Raw genomic sequence first — 20141 nt, forward strand, 5'->3', positions numbered from 1 at the left:
GTTTGTGCCTAGGAAGAATACACATACATGAGATAAAATGTTTAGTAGCATCATATAGATATCAAAAATCTTAATTCAGATGAAGGTGGTCGGATGTCATTTTGATATTTAGAATTTGTAATACCCAAAGAATTAAAAGAATGACATGTAAAATAAAAGAGCCTTAAGTCCATTTTACCTGCTGGGCATCAGTGCATTCAGTTGAATTTTGAATAACTTTTATCATAGGGTTCCAAGCAGGATCTGGGTTGTGAAGTCCATTAAACAAGGGTCCTCCGGGAACATCAGCAAGCTGAGGATGAGAGGGTATTATGGTGCCTCCATACATGGAAATTGGCAGACCCTATGATAGCAGAAAGAAAGGTTTAATCCTGAAGTGATTATAAAGGATGATTCCATAATACCAGCTTAGTTCTTTCTAATTTCCCTTCCTCCACAGAACTACAGAGGATCCTTTAAATACAGCATCATATGGTATTGAGAAATCAAAAGTGATAACCTGAAATAGCAACACTTTTCAACAATAAGAAAAAAACCCAACCAATGAAATCCAATAGCAAATCATCAGGAAATTTCCCAACTTTGATGAACACAGATAATACCCTCAACTTTTCCATATTTTAGTTTCACCAATGAGCTTGTGCTGAGAAGAAGAGGGAAACCCTACTTGGTTGCCTACAGCCACAGTCTGGCTTTAGGGCAGTCAGAAAGTTCTGATAGCAGACAACGGGGCATTGGGGAGCTCACAGCCAACTTTGTAGAGGGGCAGAGGCCTCTCTCAAAGCTGTGGCAGCAAAACCCAAAGCTGAGAAGTCTAAATGTCTCAGGTTTTTTGAGAGGAGGGAAGCATCCTCAGCATAGTTTGAGGACAAACTACTGTAGCCAACATAACTTACTTTTGAAATTGGGCAAAAGATCTGGCTAAGTCATGGAAACAAACTCATTACACCAAAAGGGAGAATTATTTCAGTATAAGCTGTTCCTTGACATTGGCTGGCAAAGTGTTAACCACGTTACAATGATGTTTGTTGACTCACTTTAGAAAAATCCAGAAAACTGCTTGCCATAGGTTGATGAAAAATGTTAGAGGGGGCTACCATTCCAGAATCATCTCTCTCCATTGGCTGATGCTGGGAGAATGTGCTTGGGTCTGACAACTGTTGGTGCACTGGATGGTTTCCTATCACAGACTGTGACCAACCTGATAAGCCTTCTGGAAAGAAGAATTGAGGACAGGGTTTGATATTTATTTGGGTAAAATGACAAAATATTACTAATCTTTTTTTCATACTAAATTTTATCGAACTCATTCCTATGAGAAGCTCAGTGCATATTCATGACAATCTTTGCAAGCCAAAAAAACCAGTTCCTGGAAAACTGGGTGAAGTCCTTTGAATACCCCAAATACTCTACCTAGTCCTTCAAAAGAGTAAATGCTCTCTAGAAGAACTCAAATGATTATCCCATTCTATATTGGAAAGCTTAAGAGGGAAAGGAAATATGTATTGAATCTTTTATGTCTATACTTATTATTATACATATTATATTATTATGTATAAAGGAAACTAACATTCCAAACTCTGAAACTGAATTCTTCAAAGGTATATACACCCCTACTGATCATTAAGTGTAGGAACTAAGCTGTTTTGTTTTAAGGAACTAAGTTATCAGGGCAAAATCCCACAACTTACTTGAGCTATCCCTCCAGACAGAGGGCAAGGTAACTATACCTGACATAGCGTTGACACCAAATGACCAGATTCCACTGTGTCCAACAGGAGCGACAAAACTGGTCCCCACAGGGGCTTGTGCGACAGACCCTCCTTGCCGAATCCGGGCTAGTCTCTCTGTTCCAATGGGGGGAGGTATCTTTCGATCTTGACTGGCACTGCCTCCTTTTGGTTGGCCCAATGTAGGTGGGGCAGAGGTGGCTGAAAGAGGTGAAGATGATCCCGAAGAAACAGATGGAATAGGAGAGTCACCTGGTGGCAAAATATTTCTCTATTGTTTTATTACATTAAAAACTAATTATAAGAATATGAGAAACCTTGTTGGAAAGATCACAACACGGATTCTGTAAAGAAAAATTTCATTTTATAAGATCATTCAAATGAAAATATGTAAGTTGTATGAATATTTTGTTACTTCTGTGTATAGTGAGTATAAACAAATAGTCTAAAACTTTTTTTCCAGATTGACGAAAAAGCTAGAAGGAAGGCCTAGAATAGGAATAGGAATAATTCTTATTGTAGTTCTAAATAATCTTCTCAAAACATATATCGTACAATTATGTAAAACATAATTTTAAACTAACTCAAATGTGGCAATGTTTGTATAGTAACTAGCATATTGTCTGGAAAAAAGCTGGTGGCCCTCTATACTTGGCTGTTTTCTTTTGTGTCTTTCCACAACCCTTTTTCCTCCATAAGGAAGAAAGGTTAATGTTAGCAAATATCTTGGATTCAATTCATGACTTGGTTTCTTACTGGGATTCTCAGGTCATGGTGGTAATTTTCCTTGTCAAAAGGGCCAATACTCATTGACTATGTCATGATGCTTATTAAAAAATTGAATCCTGTTCAAGTACCGTTAGAACTTCATCTGTTCTGAATGTTGCAGTAACTAAGAATAAAGGAATACTGTCACTTATAAATGGCACTATCATATGGTTTCTAAAATATAAAAATAAACTAAGAAATCATACCAAACTGAATAGATAAATGAATTGACTTCTTTGCAGACTTAAGAAATTATTTTGCAATACTATCCTCAAAGGGTCCTTCCTTTTATAAAACTACTTGTAGTACTTCTTCTCTTGATTCTTGACCCTTCTCAAGTTTTTTATCCCACAAATGACTGATAACTTTTGACATGACTGCAGTACAAACCTTTGGTATCTGCATACCATCATACCATTGACTTTAGTTTACTAAACTTTAGTTTACTGAAGTTACTATGCAGAGTTCCCTGAGACAAATGGTTAATAACTTATTCAAGACTCTTTGGGAAGAGTTTCTCCAGGATTCCTACATGAGTTTGAGGCGCTTGTCCAAGGATGGGGAGAAAAATGTTGTCTGTTGAAACTTGGAGTCCCAACAGGAGCAGGCCCTTGCAGGAAAACCCGAGTTCCTGGTATGCCGGAAAAACTCGTCAGGGGAGCAGAAGAGGAAGATGGGGAGCTGCCGGATGGGTCAATGGATGGTAAGCCTGAAATAAAACAGGTCCAGACATCAAATCAGCAAAGGCTTTAACACGGAAAGCCCTAACTTTACTTAATTTCTTTTTAAAAAAGAAGAAAGCATACAGTTTACTTTTGTAGATCACAGCAAAGTAATCCATTTATGTGACACTGTATTATGGCCCAAACCCATTTTTTTCTTGCAGTCCAGAAGAATATCACTAAACAGCACTAAATATAGACGAGTGCAATGTTTTTGTTGTTGTTTTGAGAGTGCACAGGAGCAGCAGGGGGTGGGGAGGAGGCACAGAAAGAGAGAGAGAGAGAGAGAGAGAGAGAGAGAGAGAGCGCGAGCGAACCCTCTGGGGATTCTCTCTTTCCCTCTCTCTCTGCCTCTCCCCTGCTTGAGCACTCTCTCTCAAAATAAATAAATAAACATTGGGAAAAAAAAAAAAAAAAAGAATGGCAATCACCTGGGGGCTCCTGGGTGGCTCAGTTGGTTAAGTGTTGGGCTCTTGATTTCTGCTCGTGATCTCAAAGTTGTGAGGTTGAGCCCTTGTGTCGGACTCTGCGCTGTCAGCGCAGAGCCTGCTTGGGATTTTCTCTCTCCCTCCCTCTCTGCCCCTCCCCTGCTCATTCACTCTCTCAAAATAAATAAACATTAAAAAAAAAAAAAGGCAATCACCTGGAATAATGTTCTGGATAAATCTCAAAGCTTTCACTAGAGGGGACATACAATGAGAGCATGCTGTGACTAAGTGGTCCCCATCAGTAACTTCTGCTTTTCCTTTTGTGGAAAATCTAAAAGTATAGCTGTTCATCTACATAAATACAGTTGTCTCCTACGGAAGATGAATAACACAATCTACCAATGTTTCCTTCCTAATGAGGAAAAGCATACTATTAAAGATAAGTATTCCATCTGATACAAAAAAATCAACAGTTGCAAACTATATCAAAGTTTCTATCTAGTTTGTGTAAATCTGAATTCAGCAGTCTTCTCAAATGCCACTGCTGTTTCTAGAGAATGCATCGGGGAAAGGGAACAGGTGTGTGCAAAAGGATTATACGTACTCATTTCAGGAAAAAATAGTTAAAATCAACATAAAAAAACTGTCAAACTTCTCTCAAGCAGTTCTTCATCCATTTAAAGTATATGGTTCAAAGGCTTTTAGCAGATTCACAGAGTTGTACAACCATCACCGCAATCAATTTTAGAACAGTTTTGTCTTCCCTAAAGGAAACTCTGCACCATTACCTGTAACTCCCCATCGTCCTTTACTCCATATCCCCACCTCTAAGCAACCACAGTAGATTTACCTATTCTGGAAATTTCATATAAATAGAATTATACAGTATGTGATCTTATTGTGACTGCCTTTCTTTCACTTAGCATCAAGTATTCAATGTTCATCAATGCTGTAGCATGCATCAGTACTTCATTTCTTTTTACTGCTGACTAATAATCCCATTATATCAATACACTACATTTTGTTTTATATTTATCAGTTGATGGACTGTGGGCAATTTCCACTTTTGGGTTATTATGCTGCTATGAACATTTGTGTACCAGTTTTTTTTTGTGTAGATATAGGTTTTCTGTTGGGGAGACCTAAGAGTGGAATTACTGGATCGTATGGTACCCTTGTGTAACTTTATGAGGAATTGTCAAAAACTGTTTTTTTCAAGTTGCTGTGTTACTTTGAATTTCCACTGGCAACATTTGAGGTTTCCAATTTCTCCACATCCTTCTCTATTTTCTTCAGTATTACTATTTCTTACCTGTGAAACAACCAGGAGAGTAAACTATATCCATGAAAGAAGAGAAACAAAAGAAGCCATACAGGCAGTTAAGATATAAGGCCAAGCTGGGGCGCCTGGGTGGCTCAGTCGGTTAAGCGTCCGACTTTGCTCAGGTCATGACCTCACAGTTCATGGGTTCCAGCCCTGCATTCGGCTCTGTGCTGACAGCTCTGAGCCTGGAGCCTGCTTCGGATTCTGTGTCTCCCTCTCTCTCTGCCCCTCCCTGCTCATGTTCTGTCTCTCTCAGTCTCTCAGAAATAAATAAAAAAAGTAAATAAATACTATATATATATATATATATATATATATATATATATATGTAAACATATATAGCCAGGCTTAGCAATCCTGGACCCCAGAGGGAAGGTCCAGGATTAATGCTTGCTTTCTAAAAAAATGATTATTTTTTTATTAGCAATAAATAATTTTGATGTTTTAGATCTAAATAATTAAGGTTCCCAAACCTTGTTTTCTACCAAACTAGATAGCAGATATCCTTGATTTTTTTCTTTTTTCTAGAATTTCATAATCTGTACATCTGAGAGGCAGCATGTGGAATGCAAAGAGCTCAAACATGAGAATATGAGAGTCCTGAAGTCAAACTGGCTAAGGCATTCAGAATTCACATGTCAGTGCCGGTCAAGTCAAAGATAAATGCTTTCTACACTGATTGCCTGAGCACTGGCAATGAGTTCTTCTTTCACCCTGTGTGTGGCCTTTGAAAATCTTTTAGTTTCCTCCAAACAAAAAGTGAAAACAAATATCTATTTATAGAAAAAAATAAAAAATTAAGAAAAAAAATCCTAGAGAACATTTGGACCACAGTTGATCTTATATAGGCTTATATATTTACTTGAAAGATGATATAGGGGCGCTTGGGTGGTTCAGTCAGTTAAGCGTTCGGCTTCAGCTCAGGTCATGATCCCACGGTTCGTGGGTTTGAGCCCCGCATCAGGCTCTGTACTGACAGCTCAGAGCCTGGAGCCTGCTTTGGATTTTGTCTCTGTCTCTTTCTCAAAAGTGAATAACATTGAAAGAAAGAAAGAAAGAAAGAAAGAAAGAAAGAAAGAAAGAAAGAAAGAAAGAAAGAAAGAAAGAAAGAAAGAAAGAAAGAAAGAAAAGAAAGAAAGGGAAAGAAAGGAAGGAAGGAAGAGAGGGAGGGAGGGAGGGAGGGAGAGAGGGGAGGAAGGAAGGAGGGGAGGAAGGAAGGAATGAAGGAAGGAAGGAAGGAAGGAAGGAAGGAAGGAAAGAAGGAAGGATGATATAACAGCTGTTTTCCTGAAAAGACAAGTAAATAAAAGCATACCTGAAATGAAAATTAAGGTTACACCATATCCATAAACTTCCAGATTTAAACACCATAGGTCAGTTTGTAATAAACAAAAAGGAAGGCTGGGTTATGAAAGATGGTTTTCTCACTGGAAGGAAAATGCTACGAGGCAACAGAGCCTCTTACACCATTCTATGTCAGTTGCAATTTCTAATTTGTTTTTCAGAATAGTGCACATTAGACTCAAATTTGGCTCTTTGACTCTGGAAAAAAGACTGGTTTTCTAAATATATCCAAGTCAATACTAGACTCATATCTATATCTTTCTTATAATGCCTCAGCAGCTAATTTGTAATTTCAAAAAACCAAAGAGCTGAATCTAAGTTGGTCTTTTTACATTAAGAGCCCACAAATGACTGGATCTCTAATAATAATATTAACATTGAGCCTGAGCACCCAAGACTGAAATATTGTAGAATATTTCAAAGAATAATGTAGGTTATGGACTGGTACCTAAACGCTTCTGTAACACAAACTTTTTAAATCTGAGAAATGCAAACATTCATGATGATTTTAAAAACGTCTATAAATTTGAAATCCTTGAAGTATCCTGAGTCCCTTTTTATTAATATCATTATACCAATTCTTAGAAAATGGACTGACACAAGGTATAACCTCCTTGCTATGAGGGACAGAAACATCAGATAGACCATATAAGGCAGCTCACTGTATGTGAGTGATTATCTACAGCTATATTGCTGCCCCCTCAAACAGCAATCATTAAAGGGTCTTTAGTATTTATGACACAGTCTTTTTTCTTTCTTTCTTTTTTAATTTTTTAAATGTTTATTTTTGAGAGAGAGAGAGAGAGAGAGAGAGAAAGAGAGAGCGTGAGAAGGGGAGGCACAGGGGCAGAGAGAGAAGAGACACAGAACTGGAAGGAGGCTCCAGGCTCCATGCTATCAGCACAAAGCCCAACACAGGGCTCAAACTCACGAACTGGGAGATCACAACATGAGTGGAAGTCGGAGGCTTAACCAAATGAGCCACCCAGGCACCCCGACACAGTCTCATTTCTTTAAGATCATGTGATATGATGTACAAAATAAGTGCTTTATTATCTTGAAGGATTCAATTACACTTAAGAGCCCCATACTGAACTGCAGTAATAGTTATAATAACTTACCAACTGGACTAGTAGAAAGTCGCTGGGAAGGTGGTCTGAAGCCAGGTGCCTTGGAGTTGTCAGGGTGCACGTTTTCCAAGTGTCCAAGTACAGAGTTACCCAGGAATGCTGACTGAACAGTGAAAGAGGCATCTGCAGCAACTCGTGAGGACAGCGGCCCATCTCCCCAACCCTGGTTAGCAGGCACCTGACTGCTATCAAAAAGACTACTGAAATGATTGAAAAGTGTGGCCGGGCCGAATGTAGGTGGTAAAGATTTATTTGCTGGGTTAATGTGCATCTGAGAGCCATTCATAATGTTCATGGCTGAAGAAAGCTGCACTGCAGCCGGTGGGCCTTGAGGTGGTGTCAAAGGAACTGGATTTGTAACAAAAATAGACTGGGGATCCTGGTGTATGGTTGCGTTTGGTACCACTGAGTAAAAAGAACCTCTGGGCTGCATTCGATGAGAAACTCGAGGTGCTGGTACAGCTAACTGAGGTAAGTTATTGGTGTCCTGATTATCAGCAGCAACCAATCTGGGTGATGCCAAAGTCAATGGAGCAGGTTCTGAGTTGGATGCGAAAGGCATGGACATAGGACTTAAGTCAGATCCGCTGGGTGGCTGTGCCTCCTCCTGTGTGTTAGTGGAGGGAGGAGCGGGGCTACTGGATGGGTGAGTTTCTGGAGCTCCCGGGGTGTTGCTGGCAGAGCTATTGCAACTATTTGCAGTTGAAGATGGGGTGCACAGGTTGGCCATGGGCTGCTCCTGTGTGGACGCTTTCTCTTTGGGGGGTGGCATGGCAGGGAAAGACTCCATCTTTTGTGAAGAAAGCTGTGTTTGAGGAGTACTCGCAGGCAGAAAGGTGGTGGGAACCTGCCCGCTGGGGATGGGTGCAGAGGAAACAGAAGGCAGGGAACTACAAGTGCTCGTCACAGAAGAGATCACTGTTGCTGGAGGGCTCGTTTTAGGCACACAGGCAAACAACTGCTTTCTGACCGATGGAGTCCGGGTATTAGTCACACACAGCTGCTGGCTGGCAGCAACTACGGAAGAGACAGTGATAGGACAACTGGCAGTAGCTAGCCCCGCAGACTCTGAGGGTAAGACAGTCCCGTTCTGGTTCGGTAGACGGCCTGAATTATTATGCTTTGGAGAGCTGTTTGTGTTGCCAGGATTCACAGGTCTCACTGGGAATGGTCCCCAAGTGTTGGGAGAGGGTGAAAAGGTTCCTCCAAATTGGGCCATGGGTAAGCGAGGATGCCGAATCTGTTGCATAGTCTGAGCAGCCAGCAGGGCAAAATGAGGGTGGGGATAAGCCAAGGGTAGAGAAACTGGGAAAGAAGAACGTACGTTTGTTGGAACGTTCTTGTTAAGTTTATTAGTGGGCTGGAACGTAGATAATGTTGTCGCCTGTGACGTAACAAGAGCTGGAGCACCCAAAGGAAATGCGTTTTTACTGGAAGCTGATGTGGTGCCTACTCCAGATGAGAAGTTTGCATGGATGGACTTGGTGCTGGCAGGTGTTCTGATATGATTTTTAGGAATCAAGTCTTCCAGTTCCTTAGCGGGATCTTGAATAAGTGCATTGATAAGCTGAACCGCATACCTGGTTGATTCCGTACCACCCCTGGGGAGAAAACCAACAAAACATAAAAACAGGATCAAAGAGATAAAAACAGAGGTCATTTTAACCTTAAAATTCTTGATTGTGCCATGCGTAACACAAGTATGCTTCTAAAAACATTTAATTTCCATACAGAACTACTAATACACATTTTCCACAATTACCTTATTGTGATCATTCTCTCGCCATTCTTATCTTTTTGTTTATCCACATCAATATGGGCTCCAGTAACATCTTGTATTGCAGTGATGTTGCATCCTCCTCTTCCCATTATCCTGGAAACCACGGAAGCTGGAACAGACAATTTCTTTGACCTATAAAATGAACACTTATGAGCTTATGAAACAAAACATGAGCTTATGAAAACAAACGTCTTTACTTAAAAAGATGTCTCAGCTAGTATGTTCATGTAGAATAATATGTCTCAAACCTTAAAGGGGAAATTACTATAAATTTTCGTTTTAGAAACTGACTCCCTCTCATATTGAATTTAACTTAGTGAAAGTAAATATTACTTTGTCATTTAAAACAAAATTATATTTTAAATAACTCATGATCTAAGCATTCCAATCTGCTGAAAACATCACACATCAACTAAACGGCAATGACCATATGGACTGACTTTTTCTAAACGAAAACAATGCATAACATACTATTAAACTTCATACCAAGTAAGAGAGACCAACTTATCAATATCAGTAATTTATACTTAGCGATAGCAAGTATAAATGCAGTTCAGGTTTGAACTACATAAAAAGCAACCCACAAGTGGAGCCTGGGACTTGACTTCCACTTACATGTGAGCTGAGCAGAGCCGAGAGATGACCAGAGGCTGATCTTGGGATCTAATAAGATGGCCTGGCCTGGCTGTCCCTAAGGACTATCAAAGAAACCCAGTGTTTGCTGGCAGAAGCACTTTTTAAGTAAAGCAGAACCAGATGAGAGCGACACCCATTATTTTCTTTTTTTTTTTTTTTTTTTCCAACGTTTTTTATTTATTTTTGGGACAGAGAGAGACAGAGCATGAACGGGGGAGGGGCAGAGAGAGAGGGAGACACAGAATCAGAAACAGGCTCCGAGCCATCAGCTCAGAGCCCGACGCGGGGCTCGAACTCACGGACCGCGAGATCGTGACCTGGCTGAAGTCGGACGCTTAACCGACTGCGCCACCCAGGCGCCCCGACACCCATTATTTTCAAGTGCTCAGTGCTGGGCCCCAGGATTCCCCTTTTCTTTTTTTTTTTTTTTTTAATTTAAATTTTTTTTTCAACGTTTTTTATTTATTTTTGGGACAGAGAGAGACAGAGCATGAACGGGGGAGGGGCAGAGAGAGAGGGAGACACAGAATCGGAAACAGGCTCCAGGCTCCGAGCCATCAGCCCAGAGCCTGACGCGGGGCTCGAACTCACGGACCGTGAGATCGTGACCTAGCTGAAGTCGGACGCTTAACCGACTGTGCCACCCAGGCGCCCTAGGATTCCCCTTTTCAAGGAGGGACCTTCAAACTTGAATTATTCCATCTAGAAGAATATCAGAGGCAGCCCTTAAAATACTCTTCATGCTCAAAATTTATTATCTTAATGCTGGGAAGAATATATTCGGGTATTTTGAAAGCTAGAGCATAGACTAGGCTACATGCTGTGAGTAACATTTAAATCGATCTGATCATCAGGTGTGTATCACTTCTCCTATTGTGCCAAGACTTCTTTCTGTTTGCATTTAATGGACACAAACTTCAAAAACAATACAGAATAAAAGCCCAGACATTTCAGTCCTTTGGTGACTTAATATGATTTGATATACATTAGCATTTCTGTATCTTGTCCTGATTCCCTGTTGTAAAGTATGAACAGAGGCTAAAAGTATCATCTGGATTGTATAAAACATTTGAAAGCTGTGGCCTGTCTGCTTTTATTCATTTCTCCCATCCTAGCTTAAATATAAACACTGTGACTGAAGGTGCAGTAAAACCTTGGATTGTGAGTAACTTGTTCTGCAAGTGTTCTACAAGATGAGCAAACATTTCTTTCTTTCTTTCTTTCTTTCTTTCTTTCTTTCTTTCTTTCTTTCTTTCTTTTTTTTTTTTTTTAATGTTTATTTATTTTTGAGAGAGACAGACACAGAATGCAAGTGGGTTAGGGGCAGAGAGAGAGGGAGACACAGAATCTGAAGCAGGCTCCAGGCTCTGAGCTGTGAGCACAGAGCCTGATGAGGGGCTCAAACTCATGAGCTGTGAGATCATGACCTGAGCTGAAGTCAGATGCTCAACCAACTGAGCCATCCAGGTGCCCCTAGATGAGCGAAGATTTCTAATAAATTTTAACTTGATAAACAAGCCATGTCCTGCAATATGAGTAGTATGTGATACCAAATATCACATGATCACAACTGAGCCAATGGTTCTTGAAATTCGCTTTGATATACACAGGCTTTAGATGACAAGCATGTTTCTGGGATGAATTATGCCAAGGTTTTACTGTACTTTTCTTTCTTCTTTCCTTTTCTTTCTTTCTTTTTTGAAGGTGAAGGTAGTTTTATTTTAATTTTATGGGCTCTTTTTCCCCCTTATCAGGATAGCAACTGCACTAGTTAATAGCAGCTAGCCAGTTCTTTAGGATATGTGGTTCTCTAGTGAAGCCTAACTTTATTTAAACACTGTATACAGATAAATTTGCTTGTTTGAACCAAAATGGGATCATTAAACAAACCTTGTAGTCCTCACTAATAACATTGTGATTTTCCTGTCAAACGTAGAATCTTCCCTGTAACAAGCTTGTGACCATTTTGTATGGTATATCTGGAAACATCTGTAGATGTTAAGTTTTAATAAAACATTTTTTGTTATTGTAAAGCCAACTTTTTTTTGTGTCATATAAAATATATATGCAAAATTTACATATGGCTTCTCATTTTACTTTAGCCTACTCTGGATTTAGTGTGGCACAAATAATAACCACATTCAAATGATTCACTAATTAACTGGGTAACTACCTCATTAGATAGAACTTACATGGTCTATGAAAGTTAAAAAGATAAGACTAATTCTACTTACCTTCGTACAACTTCTTTCCACCCTTCTTCTCTTTTCTGTCCCCTTTTGGGGCTAGTCAGATTCAGCTTTATGTTAGGAGAACTTAATGGCAATGGCACTGACTTATAGCTTGTTGATAAGGAATTAGTATTTGTTTCACTTTCAAGTCTGAGAAGAAAGAATTATCAAGTCCAATAAAACATATTTTAAGATAGAAACTCAAGAGACTATTCATTTGTACACAAAGTTACATTGAAATATTTGAATTAAAATTTGGCACATCAAATTATCAACAATTCGGAAAGGCAGAAATAGGACAAAGAGTTCATCATCTACTTTAGTATTTAAATGGACTCAGAAGCTCAAAGTTGGACTACGATCAATAAAAATGACACAGTTAAAATAAAATCAAGGTATGCTAACTTTTTCAGCTTCAAAATTGAATCATAAACATCTCTAAAAATCTCACTTCATAACGTGCACATGATTAGGATATTAGTGAATTTCAGGTTTGAATACTGCATTCAGGCAATGTGGTAGCCTTACATTGTGTAACGTAATTTGTGCTAAAAAATGTACTTTAAATTCTTGCGCCAGGCACGAGAAAGGAAAGGTGGATGGAGAGTGAACAAATCAGAAAAATTTACCGTGTTTGAGTTTTGGAAGTGGCATTACTTGTCTTTTCTTCTTGGGAATGGAGAAGAAGTGATGGGTATCTCCTATCACTGGAGGAATTCACATCCATGGTGAAATTGAACTCTTGGCTTTTACCGCCGCTGCTACTCTCACTGTTGCAGTCTGTGCTGTCCAAGTTGTCGGAGTCACTATTCCCACCTGTACCACCACCTCTGGGTTCTCCATTTATTTTATTTTTATCAGCTTTCTGCTGTGCCAAGGGTATGTGTTGTTCTGGTAATATTAAATGTGCAGTGGGAGGGGTCTCCTTTGTTTTGTTCTTCTTATTTTTCCGATTGGTGCTGGGGGTCGTCACCACATTGGCCCTTTTTTTCCCAAACACGTTTGTAAATGTTGCAGATGTTGCAGAGATTCCAATGGTGGTGGTGGTGGTTGCACTAGGAGGGTCTATGGGAACTTCTTGCTCCACTGAAATTAGCAAAAGGATAAAAATCACACTGAGAGCACAGAACTCAGAACAAGTTGTGACAAGATATACATAATAATTCAGAGTAATTCACTTCCTTAAGTCATATTTTCCTTTCATCAGTATTCACTAGTAAATAAAGAAATCTTTATTGTTGTTAGAACAAAAACACTATATCATATTTTGATGTGTAACTTGGTATAAAACATTCACACTATAACATTCTTTTTTTTTTTTTTAAGTTTTTATTTATTTATTTAAGTAATCTCTACACACAACGTGGGGCTCGAACTGATAGCCCTGAGATCAAGAGTTGCATGCTCTTCCGACTGAGTGGGCCAGGTGCCTCTTATACCATAACATTCTTTTTTTTTTTAAATATGAAATTTATTGTCAAATTGGTTTCCATACAACACCCAGTGCTCATCCCAACAGGTGCCCTCCTCAATGCCCATCACCCACCCCCCATCAACCCTCAGTTTGTTCTCAGTTTTTAAGAGTCTCTTATGTTTTGGCCCCCTCCTTCTCTAACCTCGTTTTGTTTTTTTTCCTTCCCCTCCCCCATGGGTTCCTGTTAAGTTTCTCAGGATCCACATAAGAGTGAACACATATGGTATCTGTCTTTCTCTGTAGGACTTATTTCACTTAGCATAACGCTCTCCAGTTCCATCCATGTACCATAACATTCTTAAGATCTGAGGTGTTAGTCTCACGAGTTAACCAAAACTCACAATACTGTTTGAATTGAGGGAAATTTTTAGTCTGACTACTGTAGATAATGCTGCTGTAAACACTGGGGTGCATGGATCTCTTTGAATTAGTAGCTAGAGAGTATTATGCTAAGTCACAGAAACACGAATACCATATGATTTCACTTATATGTGGAGTTTAAGAAACAAAACAAATGAGCATAGGGAAAAAAAGAGAGGCAAACCGAGAAACAGACTCCAACTATAGAGAACAAACTGATGGTTACCAGAGGGGAGGTGGATGAGGGAAGGTGGTGGGGGGATGTGTTAAATGGGTGATGGGGATTAAAGAGTGCACTTGTTGTGATGAGCCCCAGGTAACGTGTGGAAGTGTTCAATCACTAAATTGTATATCTGGAACTAATATTACACTGTATATTAACAAACAGGAATTTAATTAAAAATTTTAAATTCAGGGAAATTTTCACATAGTATTTTAGAATTAGAATTCAAATAGAGAACAATTATTTGCCTATTACAAACACTACTAGAATGTACAAAAAACAACTCTGAGAATAATGAACCTGTATAGCTTTGGGCCCAAGTCTTAGCTCAAAATTTATTGAGGAACTGGATCCCTCCCCAGTTTCCAAATGGAGGAGGAAAGGGTAGGGAAGAACCTGAACAGAAGCTGGCAAATCTCTTTACTGTATTACACGTAGGACATACATGATGTTTTACAAAGGGACTTAAATTACAACTGAAACTTCAAATTACATGCTTGCCTTTACCCTTTCTGTTTCTATCACTTTACAATGTAAATTATTTAGAAATATTTACTACGAAAGCCAGTTGTCAATTCCAGATTAAAATAATGAATATCTAACTAGAATTAATTAGAGTAAAAAAGTACTCAAAATGAAGTTGATGAACAGAATTTTATCATTAATTTGAAAAAGTCGTTTCTTACCATCTTCATCATTCTCCTCTTCATCTTCATCCTCTGGTAGTTCTGAATTCTCCTTAGGTTTGTTTTCCTCATCTTCTTCCTGTTTCCTTTTCTGCTCCTCTTTTTTCTTTTTTCTCTTTTCTTTCCTTTTTTCTCTTTTAGCTGCAAGAGCCTGCTTTCTGCTCTCCTCTCTTGACTGAAAATTAAGTGCAGGTGTATCATTTCACCCATAATACAATTATTTAAAATAAAGAATGGGTGGGGAACCCGGGTGGCTCCAACTGTTGATTTCAGCTCAGGTCATGATCTCATAGTTTGTGGTTTGAGCCCCGGTGTCTGGGCTCATGCTGAAGCAGAGGGCCTGCTTGGGATTCTCTGTCTCCCCCTCTCTCTGCCCCTCCCTGGTTCATGCTCTTTCTCTCTCTCCCTCTCAAAATAAAGAAATGAACAGTAAAAAAATAAAATGCAATAAAGAATGGGTATTTTTGCTTATGACACGAGGCTTCCCATGGAGACCAGTGTTAAAACACACTTATAAAAGCACCAAAAGAAAAATATAGATAAGCTAGACGCCATCAAAGTTAAAAGTTTTTGTGCTTCAAAGGACCCATCAACAGAGTAGAAATACAACCCATAAAATGGGAAAAAATTTTTTTTTGCAAATCATACATCTGGTAAGGGATTTGTATCAAGAATAAAGAACTCTTATGACACAGTAATAAAAAGACAAATATAACTCAATTCAAAAATACACAAAGGACCTGAACAGACATTTTCCTAAAGAACATACGAGTAGCCAAAGCATATGAAGACAGTTGCTCAATATCTACTAGACATCAAGGAAAAGCAAATCAAAATCACAATAAGATACCCACTCCATACCCACTAGATGGCTATACTCAAAAAGACAGATAATACCAAATAGCGGTGAGGGTATAGAGACATTAAAACCTTCAAACACTTGCTGGTAGGAACATAAAATGGTGCAGCTGCTTTGGAAAACAATCTGGCAGCTCCTCAAATAGAATTACCCCATGCTCTAGCAATGCCATTCCTAGATATACATATATCCAAGAGAAATGAAAACACATTCATACAAAAACTTGAACACTGTGCTTGCTTTGGTAGCACATACACTAAAAACCCTCTAACAATACAAAGATGAGCATGGCCCCTGTGCAAGGATAGCATGCAAACTCATGAAGTGATCCATATTTAAAAAACAGAAAGAAAGAAAGAAAGAAAGAAAGAAAGAAAGAAAGAAAGAAAGAAAGAAAGAAAGAAAGAAAAACTAACATACCTATGTAGTAGAAACAACCTGAATATCCATCACCTAATGAATGGATGTATGGGTGTGTATGTGTGCACGTGTGTGTGAGAGAGAGAGAGACAGAGAGGGAGAGAGTGGGAGGGAAAGAGAGTGTGCTAGAGAGAGACAGAGAGATGGGATATTATTTAGGAATAAAAAGAAATTAAGTATTGATATATACGTGACAACATGGTTGAAACTTGAAAACATTATGAAGTGAAAGAAGCCAGTCTCAGAGGAACATATACTGCATGATTCCATTTATGTGTAATGTCCAGAATAGGCAGATCCATAAAGACAAAAAGCAGATTAGTGATTACCTAGGATGGAGAGATTGAATAAAGTGAGTGACACTTAACAGGTGTAGGGTTTCTTTCCAGGACAGTAAAAATATTCTAAAATTGGCTGTGGTGAAGAATGCACAACTCTGCATATGCTAAAAGCCACTGAATTGTATACTCTATTTATTTTAAAATATTTTTCCTATTTTAGTTTTTGAAGTAATCTTTGCACCCAACATGGGGCTTGAATTTACGACCTCAAGATCTAGAGTTGTATGCCTACTGACTGAGCTAGCCAGGCACACTTCAATCGTACACTTTGTTTATTTACTTATTTATTTATATATTAATGTTTATTTATTTGTTTTTGAGAGACAGAGAGAGAGAGAGAGAGAGAGGGAAAGAGAGAGAGAGCAGAGGAGGCGCAGGAAAAGAGGGACACAGAGAATCCCAAGCAGGCTCTGCGCTGTCAGCACAGAGCCGGACGCGGGGCTCAAACTCACGAGCTGTGAGATCATGACCTGAGCCGAATTGGGACAACCGAATTGGGACACTTAACTGATTGAGCCACCCAGGCACCCCTCAATTGTATACTTTAAATGGGTGAATTGTATGATAGATGAACTGAATGTACATGTATGCAGTATCTGTTTATTTGACTAAAATTCAGCTATCATGATCTTTATAAAATTCTAAAACATTTCACTTTAAAAATATTAACCAGAATCTATTGTAAAAATTATTTTTTTCTACCTTATAGAATTTTTTAAGCCACATACAGAATTCTGATCACTTTTAGATTTTGCTGTGATTAGTACTATAAAATGTCATTTTTTTCGGGAAGGAAAACATGGTAGTAAGTTGCCTAGAATCATGATGAGAGTTTGAAACACAGCAAGTTATTCGTTCTTCTATGGTAATCAGGTAAAGCATTTTCCTCAAAACTATAATTTATCATTTTGAGGCATAAACTGATTACTCTTTGATTTACCTAAATGAGAGGTTGGCAAACTATGGCCTGAATACCAAATCCAGTCTGCTATGTTTGATGGCCTAAAATCTAAGACTGACTTTGATATTTTATTTAAAATTTTTTTTTCAACGTTTTTAATTTATTTTTGGGACAGAGAGAGACAGAGCATGAACGGGGGAGGGGCAGAGAGAGAGGGAGACACAGAATCGGAAACAGGCTCCAGGCTCCGAGCCATCAGCCCAGAGCCTGACGCGGGGCTCGAACTCACGGACCGCGAGATCGTGACCTGGCTGAAGTCGGACGCTTAACCGACTGCGCCACCCAGGCGCCCCAAGACTTTGATATTTTAAATGGTTGAAACAAATAAAAAGACTATTTCGTGACACTTGAAAACTATACAAAATTCAAATTCCAGTGTTCATAAATAAAGTTCTATTGAAACACAGCCATGCTTGTTCATTTACCTATTGCCCATGGCTGCTTTTGTGCTCTGATGGCAGAGATGAGGACATATGACAGACACCATATGGCCTGCAAAACCTAAAATATTTACTATTCGACATTTTATAGAAAAAGTTTGCCAATCCCCTACGTAAATGAGAAACGAGTGAAAGAAGACATTGCACATTTAGCTAAATACGGAATTTTATCACTCTGCTGGTATAAGAACAAACTGGCTACCTATTTAGGGAACTGCTGACCATATCCCTGAGAAGTTACACAAAAATCAAAATTATAGACATGAAAACTACCTTAGTAATCATCTAACTATGAACTTCACTTTATTTTAAAATGAATATAACTTTTTTTCCCTTCTGATCTTACCTGTAATCAACTTTATCATGGAGGCGCTAAATTTTAATTTTCTAATGATAAGACTTTAAGGTTTACACGTTTCCCCCTATTATCAGCAATGAATGACCTTGTAAGTTCACATCTTCGAGCATTTGTCTAATTATTTACCTGAGGCTAAATTTATGCAAGTGGAATAGCTGAATAAGGGTAACCACCCTTTTAATTTATTTGTGAAAGCATTTCCATTAATAGTCATAGCAATTTATACCATACAACAAAAATCATTCGCTAGAGTGCTAATCTATCCACACCTTTGCCATCAGTAGCTATTACCAAATCTTTAAGTTTTTTTTAAGGTGTATTCATTTTTCAGAGACAGAGAGAGGCAAAGCGTGAGTGGGGGAGGGGCAGATAGACAGGGAGACATAGAATCTGAAACAGGCTCCAGGCTCGAGCTGTCAGCACAGAGCCCGATGTGGGGCTCGAACTCACAAACCACGAGATCATGACCTGAGCTGAAGTCGGACGCTTAACCGACTGAGCCACCCAGGCGACCCCCAAATCTTTAAAGTTTAAGCTTTGCCAATCTGCTTAAAAAAAAAAAAAAAAAAAAAAAAAAAAAAAAATTATTGAACATTTGTATTTCTTTTTCTGTGAATTACCCATTCACAGGATCATTTTTTATTCTGGGCAAGTTATGTTTTTCTCATTGATTTGTAAGTGACCTGTTCTTCTGGTCTTATAAGGGTTTTTTTGTTTTTGCTTTTGTTTTTAATTTTAAACTAAGAATTGGTTTCAAAATTATAGCATCTGTCAAAATAATCATATATTTTTTCTTTTAATCATCAACAAAATATCTTCATGGTAAGCTATCTCTTGCCTTCTTAAAATAATTCTACTTGGGCATGTTATTTGTTCTTTTAATGCAACTTCTGCATTGAATAGCAACACCCTCACTTTCCAGGTAAGCAGACTGAACTTCATGTAAGCAACCTTGTTTTTGAAACCTTTTCCATTATACCATACATCCTAGGATATCAGACCCTTACTCTTTTTTTTAAAGTGTTTTATTTATTTATTTTTGAGAGGGAGCACAAGCAGCAAAGGGGCAGAGAAAGGAGACAGAGAATCCCAAGCAGGCTCTGCGCTGCTAGCACTGAGCTAGAGAGGTGCTTAATCTCACCAACTGGGAGACCATGACCGGAGTCAAAATCAAGAGTAAGACGCCTAACCGAATGAGCCACCCAGGCATCCCTCAGACACTTACTCTTTAAGTGAGGATCTAATAAAACACTTATAGCATAAATATTATAATTAGCAAAAGGTTTCTAATGCTTTACTAAATATTTTCTAATACTAATGTTAGAATCATTTAGGTAGTAATGTCATTTGGTAAAGTGTGATCTGCTTGAAAACTAGTCTCTCACTTTTATGGCTCAAAATATTTTTTAAGAACAAGAGGTCAAAATAAAAAAAAGTGATGGTAATTTAACAGTCTATTAATCATTTCCTTTGAAAGAGATACGAAGGTTATTGGTCATAAGGAGGGTAAATTTATTACAACAAATTTTCAACAATTTCTTTTTTTTTACTTTGTTTAATTTTGAGCAAGAGGGGGGAAGGGCCAGAGAGAGAAGACAGAGAATCCCGCACTGATAGTGTGGAGCCGGATGTGGGACTCGATCTCACAAACCGTGAAATCATGACCTGAGCCGAAATCCAGAGTCTGACGCTTAACCGACTGAGCCACCCAGGTGCCCCTCAACAATTTCTCTTTTTTTTTTCATTTTAAAAATTTACATCCAGGGGCGCCTGGGTGGCTCAGTCGGTTAAGCGTCTGACTTAAGCTCAGGTCACGATCTCACGGTCTGTGGGTTGGAGCCCCGCGTCGGGCTCTGGGCTGATGGCTCAGAGCCTGGAGCCTGCTTCTGATTCTGTGTCTCCCTCTCTCTCTGCCCCTCCCCCGTT

The 20141-nt window shown here is 38.8% G+C and overlaps 1 protein-coding gene and 1 non-coding gene across 5 annotated transcripts in view; one reads left to right on the forward strand and one right to left on the reverse strand.

The window, feature by feature from the left end:
• The window catches only part of ANKHD1 (ankyrin repeat and KH domain containing 1), a 133167-nt gene that overhangs the window by 573 nt on the left and 112453 nt on the right, over positions 1-20141 (reverse strand). For 2 of the 4 annotated variants that reach the window (XM_058734556.1, XM_058734540.1), the window contains 9 exons: positions 14837-15011; positions 12723-13179; positions 12097-12243; positions 9209-9358; positions 7438-9047; positions 3031-3207; positions 1731-1982; positions 1038-1213; positions 179-343 (listed from right to left, as the gene is read on the reverse strand). In XM_058734556.1, the coding sequence (XP_058590539.1) occupies positions 179-343; positions 1038-1213; positions 1731-1982; positions 3031-3207; positions 7438-9047; positions 9209-9358; positions 12097-12243; positions 12723-13179; positions 14837-15011 (3309 nt within the window). The remainder of the gene's footprint in view (positions 1-178; positions 344-1037; positions 1214-1730; positions 1983-3030; positions 3208-7437; positions 9048-9208; positions 9359-12096; positions 12244-12722; positions 13180-14836; positions 15012-20141) is intronic. The other 2 variants (XM_058734551.1, XM_058734548.1) reach the window with 2 other exon arrangements.
• On the forward strand, positions 15928-16034 carry LOC131489703 (U6 spliceosomal RNA). Its single transcript, XR_009250685.1, has one exon. It is a non-coding gene; the product is annotated as a U6 spliceosomal RNA (small nuclear RNA).

This window comes from Neofelis nebulosa, chromosome 1 (assembly GCF_028018385.1).
Source record: "Neofelis nebulosa isolate mNeoNeb1 chromosome 1, mNeoNeb1.pri, whole genome shotgun sequence".
NCBI classification, from domain to species: Eukaryota; Metazoa; Chordata; class Mammalia; order Carnivora; family Felidae; genus Neofelis; species Neofelis nebulosa.